The 13,290-nt window shown below is 38.3% G+C and overlaps 1 protein-coding gene across 9 annotated transcripts in view; it reads right to left on the reverse strand.

Moving 5' to 3' along the window:
* RGS6 (regulator of G protein signaling 6) overlaps positions 1-13,290 on the reverse strand; it is a 684,015-nt gene that overhangs the window by 27,926 nt on the left and 642,799 nt on the right. For 6 of the 9 annotated variants that reach the window (XM_074235799.1, XM_074235800.1, XM_074235805.1 and 3 more), the window contains one exon: positions 1,796-11,407. The exons of 1 other annotated variant lie outside the window; for it this stretch is intronic. In XM_074235799.1, coding sequence (XP_074091900.1) covers positions 11,261-11,407 — 147 coding nt within the window. In that variant the 3' untranslated portion in view covers positions 1,796-11,260. Of the gene's footprint in view, positions 1-1,795; positions 11,408-13,290 lie in introns of those variants that run through there. 2 more of the 9 variants (XM_074235808.1, XM_074235801.1) reach the window with 1 other exon arrangement.

A 13,290-nucleotide genomic window follows, 5' to 3' on the forward strand; every position in this document is an offset into this window, starting at 1 on the left:
CATCTACTTTAGAGATGAGAAAACTTGTAACTTGTTTTCCAAGAGACTTGTCCAAGATCTCCTCACTACTTAATAGTAGAATCAGAAATTAGCCCAGAGTTTAAATACTCTTGAAAGTATTTGAAGGGTGCCTCTTAGACAAGTATTTTTAACCTTTTCTCATGTTTCAGGAAGCTAGGTGATGAAATAGCTAGAGTGCCAGACTCAATTCAGGAAGACCTAAGTACAAATTAAGCCTCAGACACTTACTAATGGTGATTCTAGGATGTCACTTAACCTCTGCTTGCCTCAGTTTCCTCAATTGTAAAACAAAGCACCCACATTCCAGAGTTGTTATGCTTTTTATCTATTTATTTTTTTGAGGCAGTCAGGGTTAAGTAACTTTCCTAGGATCACATAACTAGGAATTGTCTGAGGTGGTATTTGAACTCAAGTTCTTCCTGACACCAAAGCCAGCACTCTATCCATTGTGCCACCTAGCTGCCCCCATTTCAGAGTTGTGAGGATTAAATGAGATGTGAACCTCTTCTCAGAATCATATCTGTTGTTTACATCCATAATTGAAAGAAATGCTAAATTTCAGTTAATGCTTAGTGAAAATTGATGTAATTTCCACCCCCCCCCCAGGTATATGGATCCTGGGAATCCATAGACCCTTTTAGGTTAAGAATTCCATCTAGGAGATTCAACAGGGTCCTTGGAGGAATTCCTTCATGCCCAAGGAGAGCAATTTCATTACCAAAAAAAGACAGGGAAGTTCCATTTGGAACCAACTTTGGAGGTAGGAGCTTCAATTAAAAAAACAATAATAAAAGCATATATGTAGTGCTTTTAGGGCTTCTTTGCAAAACACTTTGCATGTTATCTCATTTCATCATCTCAACAATCCTTTGACTCTTTGCTGCTTTTTTTTTTTTTTTTTGGCAAGGCAGTGGGGTTAAGTGACTTGATCAAGGTTACACAGCTAGGTAATTATTAAGTGTCTGAGGTGAACTCAGGTACTCCTCACTCTATTCACTTCGCCACCTAGCTGCCCTGCCTTTCGACTCTGGACAACTGATAGTGGAAGAAGAAAAGAATTGTTTGTTTTTTTCCATTCAAAGACTTTGGAATCTTCTAAGAAGTTTTTATAACACCCTATCCCTTTTCCACAGTGTTCTCTCATTCTCTAAAGGACTTTACATTTATTTCCTCCATGGGAAGGATTCTACCTATTCCCCCTTACTCCCTACCTCCACCCCAAATAAGAATGCAAATTCTTTGGGAAAAGGAATGCCATTTTTTTTGTCTTTGGATTCCCTCAAACCTAGTCCAGTATCCTGTTTAAAAGCTGCTTGGATTGAAATTAAATTGTTTTTATATTGAAGGCCCTTTTCTTCCTCTTACCACCTCTTTCATTTCTGGTTCAGCATCTGGCATGAGCCCTGGGGTCCAATTCCTGTGCATTCACTGAGGAAACTGGTAGAATGAATCTGACTCTTTGCTCCCCTTAGTTCTCTTAATACCTTTGTTCTCACTGAGTGGGGAGGGTGATGTTGGCTCTAGAAGTCTCCTGCTTTCTACTTGGTTTTCCTGTTACTGCTACATTCTTTGGCATACAATCAGATGGATGGCTGCAAGACAAAGAGTTCTTGTGGCCTACAGTCTAGTCACAGCTCAATTTGGTTATTTAAACTAAAAAAAAAAGACACTTAAGAAGAGAGTTATGACATGATTCTGAAGGGGGATATGTCACCATTTTCCCACCCCCACCCCCACCTCCCAACTCATAATCCTTCCTCAATTACCTGCTCCTCACATCTAATAAAAAAGGAAACAAACATTTAGCATCTACTGCTAGGCTAGGCATTGTCCAAAGCATTTTACAAATATTATCACCTGTCTACAACCCTGGAAGATAGGTGCTGTATTATTTCTATTTTACAGTTGAAGAAACTGAGGTTAAGTGCCTTGCTTAGTCAAGGCCACACATCTAGTGAAAGATAGCATTATTAATAATCAGTTATGGGGGAGAGCCAGTCTTACAAAACCCAGCCTCTGCCAAAAATTTACCCTACCCATAGTGTTCCACTCAAGCAAGTTTGGGTGGAGGTAGATCCTTTGACTAGATTTCCCAAAGCAGTTGAGGTGATCTGAGTGTAGGAGATAGTCTCTGCTCAAGACTGACATGATGTCATTCTCAGCTCCTCACTGAAGTGAGTCTACTTCACTTTGTAAAGTCCATCTCTCATAAACTGTTAACCCATCAGTCTTGATTGCCCCTCTCAGGAAGACCCACTCTTCCAACGGACATAAACTGAAAGCCCAACACCATGAGGGATCATTGCCATTTGAGAGTACCATTGATATCTTTTATTAATAAAATGCTAGTATTATTAATAATAAAGTGACTAATTACCTGAAACTCTATCTCTTAAACTTTTTAAAAGTCATAATAGTTTGAAGTGGAATTTGAACTCTAATTTTCTAGATACCAGGTCCAGGCCCTTTAGCTATTAAACCATCCTAGTTACTTTTATAGAAAGTATAGAAATTGGACCTGTCATTTCATTGGTAGAGAGAAGTTTTTAACCGAGGATCTAGGAACATTTAAAATTTTTATTTTGATAACTATATTTTAGTATATTTCCTTTACAATATTTTGTATTTTATTTTATGCATCTTAAAGTATTATTGTGATAAAGGGTTCATAGGCTGCCAAAAGGGTCTATGACTTAAAAAGTTGAAAATCTCTATTACTGACTGGCTTCACAATGCAAATTGTCACCTTTGAAATGTTTCTTAGCGAGTTACCCAGAAGCCCTCCGGTTAAGTAGTAAGCCTAGGGTAAGTCACAAAGGTGGGATTTAAACTCAGGTCTTCAAATTTTCAATTTTTTTTGTGGCTTCAAGATTCAATTCAAATCTTAGCTTCTGTAGGAGGACTTTCCTGCCCCAATCCCAGGTTCCAGAACTACTAGCACGTACATCTGCTTCCATTATCTCTGTATGTATCTTGCACATATCGGGGTTTGGTATTTTGTCTTCCTCTATTAGGATGCAGCTCATTGAAGGAAGGGACTACATTTACTGTGTCTGACACAGTGTAAGCATTTAACAAATTCTTGTTGATTGATGATATAGTAGCAATGAGAAAACAAGCTTAGAGACTTCTGTTGCAGGGTCCAATAAATACTGCTGGAGATCCAGCTCTCTAAAATATATGAGGAAAACTGAGTTCACTAGTCTTCTCTTGCTGGCATTCAGAACCATAGAATATTGAATCTGGAGTGGTTTTTAGAAATGATCTAACCCCTAATTTAGAGATGCTCAAATCTCTTAATTTTTTCAAAGGAAGAAACTGAGACCTAGTGAAGGGAAGTGACTTGATTCATGTCACACAATTTCATTACTACATAGCTGGTATTTCAACTATGGTACCCTGACTCCAAGTCCGTTCTTGGATTCTATACTGATCTGTCTTCCATGCTGTAGTCTCTTGATGTGATAAGGAAGCAGGAGGGTCAACATGTGTGAGAATATGGCAAATAACATTAAGTAACTGGTAAAACTACATGAATCTAATGGGATATTATTGTGCTGAAAGAAATGACAAATGTGATAAATAGAAGCATTAAAAGACCTTCATGAATTAATGTGAAGTGAAGGGAAAAGAGACAGGAAAACAATAAACACAATAGCTACAACAGTATCAATGTAAAGAACCACAAAAATAATCAAAAGTGAATGTTATGAATTACAAAGAATAAGCATGGTTGGAAAGAAAAGGGAGGATGTTTCCACCTTAGGCCTTGGTAGTAGTGGGAAGTCCACAAGGGTTGCCCTATATAAGTGTTTTTAGACTTTCAATCTACCAACCAGTTATGCTGATCTTTCTTTCTCTCAATCTCTCTCTCTCTCTCTCTCTCTCTCTCTCTCTCTCTCTCTCTCTCTCTCTCTCTCTCTCTCTTTCTCCCTCTCTCTCTCTCCCTTCCTCTTCTCCTTCTCTCCTTTAAAATACTATTTGCTGTATAGGAGTGCTGTCTAGGAGATGGAAGGATACTGGGGGAGGGGTGGAAATAAGGATATTTTTTTGAAAGCCATTAAGAAAAACCTGTTTAAAAAAAAGTTTAGGTTACATCAGGGAAAGGGAGCCTTCCTTTATCTATCCAAGAAAATCAAAACAGGAGAGGAAAAAAAGGATTGCTAATGTTGGATGGGCAAAGTTCTGTTTTCTTCATCTCTCTCACTAAAGCCTGCTATCTGATCATTCTGACCATTTAGTATCTGGTATCAGACTTTGACAGTTTTTATTTAGTAGAAAAAGGACAGAGACTAGAGTCAGATTGATTTGAGTAAGAGTCACAATCTCACTAAGCTTAAGTTTCCTCGTCTGTAAGGATATAAACCCTTGCACTACCTACTTCAGAAGGCTACTGTAAGGATCTCATAGAGACAAAGCTAGAAGGAAGGAAACAAGCATTTATTAAATGCCTACTACAAATATTATCTTGTTTGATCTGCATAATAACCCTGGAACATAGGTACTACTAACATCTGTCTGTCTTATTTCCTCAACCATAAAATGGAAATAATAAATGACCCAGGGTTGCACAGCCTGAGGCAGGCTTTGAAATCTGAGATAGGATTTGAAAACAGGGCCTTTTTTTCACTCCAGGTCCATTCACTGTGTCAGGGAGCTCAGAGAGCATCAAAGCCTAACTCCTTTTACAATTGAGAATTTTAAGGTCTAAGAAGATTAAATTACTTCCTCAGAGTTTTTTTCTCCTGCTCATTTTGCAGATAAGGAAACTGAGGCAAATAACATTAAGTGACTTATCCAGGGTCATACAGCTAGTAAATGTTCCAGACCCAGAGCTCTATCCACTGCATCACCTAGCTGACATTTAACTGCCCCCAGGGGTCAGTACTTTTAGGTATTGGCAACCTTCCTTGCCATGATCATCTGTATCAGTCACAATCCAGCAGTAAACCCACACTGGGCATATTGCTCAGAGACAAACTTCAGGAAGTGTTCTCCTTCTTCCAAACATGCATTGATCATAGGTAGTGCCCAATAATCTGAAAAGTTGGTGGTAATAAAATCCACCATGATCAGCCAGATGTTTCCGGCTGTGGTTTCTTTATCCTGGTGAATGCTCTGGGGGAGAATCCCTAAACTTCCTTTGAGCTGAGGCTTGCTTACCAGACTGCAGGACTTAGAAAACAGACAAAACATCCACTTGAACTAGTGCCAAATTGCTGAACTGATTTAGCATTCTGCTCTATAATAAAGTTTTTACTGTAACTGGGGCTTCATGGAATGTCACAATAAAGGTTTAGTCTGAAACCTGAATTTTCCATGTCAATTTAAGCTGGGATTTCCACAAACTTTGCAGTTTCAACCTACCAAACCACAGCACATCCTCAGCTGAGTTTCATTCTGACTTTTAAGGTCCTGGATGACTTAGAATGAAACCAGATAAGAATGTACTCTTTGGAAAAAAATGCTCACTCAGTGCTACCTTGGCTAAGAGAATGATGGGTCACATTTCATACCCTGTAATTACATCCTTAAATTGCATTAACTGGAGTCTTTTTTTAAAAAGGTATCTTTAAACACTCAACCAAAACTCGTTCATTTCAGGGCTTCCTGAGGACTTAGAGAGAATATTTTTATTTTTAAAACATTCTTTTGTGAAGTCTTTATTGACAAATGAAAAAAATTCAAGGTTTGGGGGGGCAATTAAGATATTTAGGATGTAACCTCAGTCTTGACCAGACTTCAGGTATTTGTGCCAACTGACCAAATAACTCAGAATTCTTTATTTAGAAGTGTGGCAGGAATACTTCTTATGAGATATATGGAGCAGTCTTACAAATGTTAATGAGAAGAGGCAGATGGACAGCAGTAGAAACCTTTTGTCTTCAGGTTTTTTTTTTAATCTATAAAATGAGAGAACTGCAACACGTGACTTCTAAAGTCCCTTTCCAGTTCTATGAAACCTATTCTGACATCAGATCTGTGGACTAGTTCCTATCTAGTTTTATTTTTTTGGACTTCTTGCCTCTATGACAACATAGGCAGTCTATTTATACTTATATATCCTTATCTTCTCTACATATTATATGGGAATTATATTGAAATATCTCTTCAGTTTTGGCATTGCTATTTTTTATTACTTGTCCATGCCTTTGATTTTATTTGCAGCAGAATTAATCAGATATCCCTACTGATCCACTCCTTTATTAAGAGAAATTGATTTACCCTGCTAGATCAACCTTATTGTGTGTGTTTGTGTGTGTGTGTGTGTGTGTGTGTGTGTGTGTGTGTATGTATGTGTGTCTATACTAGGTGAAAAAATTCCCGCTACCAATTATTCTGCAACCTGTAATCTTATGAGGCAGGGAGAAATTAAAGGAGTAGCCTTAGGTAAGTAAGTATATATATATATCACTGAACTGAAGTTTTCCTGATTCAGAGGGCAGATTCTCTATGTACTAATTCATGCTGCCTCTTCTCTTATTAACATTTGTAAGATTATTCCATATATCTCATAAGAAGTATTCCTGCCACACTTCTAACAATTTCTCACATTTTATTTATAGGGCATCCAGAAAGTTGCTAGAAACCCACAGATTATGGTAGTCAGTTAGCTTCATGCTAAAGAGACTGAAGTCTGGGATTTCATTCTATTTCTGAGCGAGCATTTAGATTTCTTCTATTCCATCATTACAGACAATATCTCTGACCTTGCTGACCCATCTATTAGAAATGTTCTGTGGGTTACAAGGAATCAACTACTCAGTGACACTAAAATCCACACAGAGTTTAGGAAATGTTAAAAAAGGGAGGGATATCTTTAGTACTTTGGGTATTTCAGGGCATTCTGAAAGCAAAATATTTCCCCAACCTATAAAAAGATAGTGATATAGGATTGTAGAGAGCCTTGGATGCAATCCAATAATCCAATCCAATAAACATTTATTAAACACTTATCCAAGCATTGGATTTGAGTGAAAGAATACAACATTGGACAGAATACTATACTAGGTATCAGGGCAAAAATGAAGTATGGCTTGTGAATATGGAATTTGGAGTTTAAGGGGAGAAATGACTCCAATAAGTAATTATAATATGTATGGTTATATCAAAAGTGCACCAAAGAACCACAGAAGTGATAAAGGAGGTTATTACAGATACAAGGAATTAGGAAAAGTTTCATGAAGGATGTAGCATTTGAACTCAACTTAAAAGGATAATTAGAAATTCAATAGTTGAAGAATAAAGAAGACACATTCCAGCTTTGGTGAACAGTATAATCAAAAGCACAGAGACCAAAGGTCAGAGCATTTTGGGGGAGTTTGGCTCAATCATAAAGGGAATCATATGAGATAAGCTGAAAAGAAAGAGTGGCATCAGCCTGTGGTAGGCACTGAATGCTAAACAAGATCAAGAACTTAATTCCCTAAGAGATTTTCAAGCAATACAGATACGTCTATATCTATGCATATAGAAGGGTGTGATACAATAGCATAATGAGTAGATTGGTGGGAAAGAGAAGTTATAAGGTCTCTTAGGAAGATTTCAGTGAGGTGGTAAACAAATACCAGTACTAATGTGAAACTTTGGGAACAGGTGTGATAGATGTTGTAGAAGTGTGACTGTGCAGGACTTGTTAAGTGATTCAGAAATGAAGATAGTTTCCAAAATCTAGGAAAAGGATTGGGGATCTTTGAGGTTATGTGGGGGAATCTTTGTAGTATATGGGGGATTTGTAGTATATGGGCTTTCTTGCCTAAGAAACCAGGCCTTCTCTTTCATATCCTTATTCCCATCTTACCCATATTAGGTGCCTCTGTAAAGATTGTCCTTCCTCCAATTTATACCTGAGAATCTAGGCTGCCCATTTTGTACTTGTTTGCAAAATCCCTCCACATCATCAATAGAGGGCAAATCTCTTCTGGAGGGAGAGATGTTTTTCCCTGCCTCTCCCCAAGTGTTCCATTTAAGGATAATGGACTAAATTTTATAAGCTTTTGCCTTCTTTCCTTCTGCTGACCTGAAGTCTTAAAAGTTCATATTCAAATATTGTTTTAGAGGATGCTATGATAATAATAATAGCTAGCATTTATGTAGTGCTTTAAAGTTTGTAAAGCCCTTTTATTTGATGAGGCAGTGTCATAGTAGAAAGCAAATTGCCCTCAGAATCAGGAAGACCCGAACACAAGTCTCAACTCTTAGATATATACCAGTTGTGTGGCCTTACACAAATCTCTTTTCCTCTCAGTGTTCTAGGCATCTCCCTTTCCAATACTGAAGGTTGTAGAGAAGGTTTCTTGATCTGCATTGGTAGAAGAAATTTCCTTACCCAGAAATTCCTTATACCAAATACAATCACAGGTTCATTCTTTCTTTATTTTCCATGGGATTCAGTATTTCATAGGATCATACTCACTGTTGTTTGTCCTTCATTTTTGAAGAAAATCAAATGACATTATGTGGTGATATCCTGACTAGCAAATGAATTGGAGTGAGGCAGAGTTGACATAGAGTTGGTAGGCTAATTTTCTCTTCCAAAGTCATCAAAGTCCACTGGCAAGACAAAAATTAGGATGACTGGCAGGGACCCAAGATGCAGTGGATGACCTTGATATCTTCAATGTCTGACCAAGCTCTGAGTGCCCTGCAGTTCCTGCCTTCATGGCTGTTGCAACAAATTATTTTAATTCATCTGTTATGTGGGGATATGTCTTCACATGCTTGGGGCAGACATTCCCATAACTCACCAATAGGTTTGAAGTCTGTTGACTATATTCAACCTATAAGTTGAGATGGTTTTCCTAGGGCTGCTGTGCATTCCATAGCTTCTTGGGATCACAGGTGAGAATTGGGTGAAAGTTGAACAACAAAGGTAGGTGAGCAGCCCTGAAAATGCCTTGGCAAGCCCTCACACCTGAGGACTCCCTGAAGAACCCCAATACCCCAGGATCACAGATTTAGAACTCTAAGGAATTATTAAAGTCATTGAATCCAAAATCCCTTCTTTCTACTTTGCAGATTATAAAATAAGTCCAAGATAGGAGTAATGTATTACTCAAGATTACACAAACAGTAAGTGTATATGGTGGGATTCAAACCCAGGTCCTCCTGACATTTTCCTCATAAGTTTATGAGAAAGTTTTTACAGGAACTATTTATCTTATTTTACAAAGAAGAAACTAAAACTCAGAAAAACTGATTTTCTCAGGTACTGAGGCAGAAACAAAGGATAGATAATAAGACTTGGTCCCTATCTTCAAGACCATTTCTAAGGTCATGCAACTCATATAAGTTTTTTTGAACTGAGTCACAATCCAGGTCTTCTGCCTCCAGAGATTCAGTGACAACAATAATTAGAGCTAGAGTTTATATCTTGTCTTAAGGTTCACAATGCACCATCTCTTTTGGTCCTCTGAACACTTCTATAGGGTAAGTGCTTTCATCATTTCCATTTAACAGATGAGCATTGAGGTTAAATGACTTGCCTAGGGTCACACAGGTTTTGAGGTAGGATTTGAACCCAAGTTTTCCTCTCTCTAAGTTCAGTTCTTTATCTGTATCACTGAGCTGTTCTTTCTACTGCTACTGTGTTTCCTAAAGTGTAAGGTAGCTGAATAAGAAGATTCACCTATGTAGAGTGACAGTGAAATAGAGATGTCCCCTATCTTATGAAAAAATGATCAAGATGGAAAGCAGGAAAAGAGGATCAGATGCCCTACCTTATTATATATTAATTTTCTTTTGTTTACTTTTCATTTCATATCAAGCAGTTTTGTCAAGGTCATATTTTAATAATTTTTTAAGTGATCATATTAGACTGGGTAGTATCCATCTCCAGTTTCTTAGAATTTAAACCGCGGAATCAAATAAGAGTTATATCACTACTTCCTAAGATGGTTGGGTTTTATAACACCTTTAGTTTTCCAAACAGTTAGGTGGTAAAGTAGATAGATTACTGTGTCTAGAATCAGGAAGAACTGAGTTCAAATCCAGTCTAAGGTACTTTTTAGCTGTGTGGTCTTAGGCAAGTCAAATATTTAACCTCTGTCTGCCTGTTTCTATTTGTCTGTTTCCATAGTTTCTACTCTCAGAGCTATTGTGAGATTGAATGAGATAATATTTGCAAAATGCTGAGCATAGTACTTGAAACACAATAAACATTTGTTTTCTTTCCTTCCTTTTTCAGGAAAAAGAAAGATATCAGTGTTATCCCTTAAGAAGGAAAACAAAAAGTTAAGGTCACTAATCCCAGATTTTAGTCTTTGTCCCTTTTGTTTAGATTTGAGTAGTGCAAATGTGGTATTTTTCTGTCCAGATTCTTGCTGATGGTCATTTAGCAAGTGTCCCAGTAAGGTGAGAACCTTTGGACACCCACCATAGTTACAAGTGTTTACAGGAGATAGGACAGAAGGAGAAGTCATGATCAAGGAAGATCTCTGCTTCTCTCATTCTTTCCCACACTATTTACCCTTTGAGCTTCTTGTACTAGGTTGAACTCATCTATTTGTATTATAGGTGTATAAGTGAAAGGTGACCAATCTAGAGAGAGAGTCAATACCATATACTTTATCTTGAGAGGAAAACAGACAATCCTGACTAACAACCGACAGGCAGATCATCCCTACTTCTCATAATGGTCAATGCTATTTGCTATGCCATCTCATCTCTCTCAGTCACTCTAGGAAGAAGAGGAGGGATGTACTGAGGTTAAGAATTCATGCAAAAGACACCACGGTAGATACACGCTAGAGAACACTTCTTGAAATCATGCGCCATTACTGCTCTAAATGCATATAGCAAAAGCAAGTGGCCACAGCAATGTCAACTTGGGACTGATCCCTGCTTTGCTGCCAGAGTTCATGGGGGAATTTCAAGTTGTTGCTGTTTTTTCTTTTTTGTTGTGTATAGTTTGATTATTATTAATTTTGTAAATGAGCTATGACCTTTGGCCAATAATTAACTTTTTTTGTATGTGCACAAGAATGACCTTTCTTGGTTATTGCCAAAAAGACATAAGCTACTGAGCTCATAGAGGTATGTGTACACTTCCATTCCTCTAAAAGCAAGGGCAGGAAAACCACACACTCAGATCTGAAACTCAGTAGTTGTGCAGGCAGCTTTTGTAAAGAAAATAATTTGCTCTTTTGCAAATCCATCCCTAGAAGAGAAGCTGCAAACAGGGTACAAGGGTGCTGGAGGCAAGAAAAGCACCAAACTCCACCCCAACCCAAATTAAACCTCAAAACAACACAAAAACAAACCAAAAACAACTAAAAAACCAAACCAAAGAAAAGGCAGAGGGGGAAAAAAAACAAACAACAACTGAACTTACCACACTGCGAGTGAACTTTTCTAAGGAAGTTCTACGACCTTGCTCATTTTCTGGCTTTGGGGGAAAAAAAATTGGGAGAAAAATACAGGGAAAAAATCTTCAGCTTAGATGCAGTTTTCAAAGGCCAGCAAAAGTCAAAGAAAGAAACCAAAAGAAAAGCAAAACCAAAAATAGTAACCAAAAAAAAAAAAAAACAGGGGGAAAGCAGCCAGTGCTGTTTGCAAGAGGAAACAGAAATTCTCTAAGGAAAATATCATTAACTTCTTTGCCTGGAGGGGAGAAGAACTGAATATTTAATCTCTTCATGTTTCATAAACTTCCTTTCCTGGATAGATTAGAAACTACCAACACTTCCCAGGTGAGTCCCCAGCCTGGTTAGCTTGCTAGAGTTCAGTTTTTCCATTAGCCTTTGTAAGATAGAGCAGACCACCATCTTGGATTCTCCTCCCCACTCCCGGTTGTTTCAGGATAAGTACCCCAAGTGGAATTTTTTTTTAGTGTAACATAAAGCAGAAAAGTGTTGCAGCAGGAAAAAATTATTCCAATGGATTTTAGGAAGGAGTAGACAGAAAGCCTTTCTTTCCCTGTAGCAATCTTCTTCCAGATCCTCAGAAATCAAAGGTTTGTTATATGACTCCTAATGACTTCTACTGAAGGGCTTCTACCACACTAGTACTGGGACATGGCATGGCAGGGAGCAGCAGGCTGATCTTATCCATGCCCTTTTCTTAACAAAAGGATAGATTGGGTCTTAAAGGGTCATCTTCAGCATTGTAATTAGAGTAAGCCAATGCAGGCTTTCCCTCGGGGCCCTGCAATTTTTTTAAAAAAAATAAGGTTTAACACCTAGTTAGTAAAAATAATTAGTTAAAATTGGAAGCCTCCAGATGCTTCATTGTGGAACAGGTCCCAGGTGATCTCTCCTCTAGCCCACTACTTCCCCTTTCCCTTTCTGTGGTTTTCCTTCCCAAGTGGTCCTCCAAACATCCCTTGAAAGAGAATTTGATTCTGTTTGCTCTGGCTATAATGAATGTTGATTCAGAACTGGGGGGAAAAATCTGCCAGCTCTGGGAACTGGGCCCTTTCATTCAAATGAGGAAAAGCCAATGAAGCCTCCCTTTGGTCCTATGGAAAATTCTGTTATGTCCAAATGCTAGCATAGACTAATGTCCATCTAATGTTCTGGAAACAGGCAAAGCAACACATGGGGTTCACTTAACACTGCTTAAGCAACAAACCTGGAATGATACGGTAGGGGACAGGGAGGAGAGGAAAGGAACAAAGACCAGGAAGTTTCCATGCTTTGTGGGGTGGATGGGTACACATGCTACCAGTGTGGAAGTTCAGGTGTGTGCCTGTAGACTGAGTCTCCAGTATTTTCTGCCTGTATGATTCAGAAGAGTGTGGTCACAAGCCACACAACTGCTAGTTTGCCCTCAAGCTCAGTTCCTGGGGCCCATGTTTGAGGCAGCCTTACAAAGTAGAGGGAGGAAATTCTGAAAGAACAAAAAAGAAAAAAAAGAAAAGAAAAGAAAAGGAAGGAAAGGAAGAAAGAAAGAGAAAAATGCTACCACATAAATAAAAAAAAAATTAAGGCAATGAAGAAGCCAGATGTCTGAGAGTCTGACTCAGGAGTGGGCCAAGGACATTCATTTGCCCTCATTGCAGATAACACATACTGGCATACCCAGCCCCAGCATGACAGCAAAATCACTCTGCAGGAGGAAATGCAGATACTGGAAGTACACAAGGAAAACAGAGAAACAATGACGAAAAGATCCAGGTTGAACATTCTTCCAGCATGCAGGTAATGAAAACTGTATGCCTGACCCTGGATAAAATGACACATCTCCTCCTCTTTGGGGTGGCAGATAATTCAACTTCAGAATAGTGGCTAAAAGGGGTGACTCAAAAGAGGTCATTCCTGGTTCTTACTG

The sequence above is a fragment of the Macrotis lagotis genome, chromosome 4 (genome assembly GCF_037893015.1).
Source record: "Macrotis lagotis isolate mMagLag1 chromosome 4, bilby.v1.9.chrom.fasta, whole genome shotgun sequence".
NCBI classification, from domain to species: domain Eukaryota; kingdom Metazoa; phylum Chordata; class Mammalia; order Peramelemorphia; family Peramelidae; genus Macrotis; species Macrotis lagotis.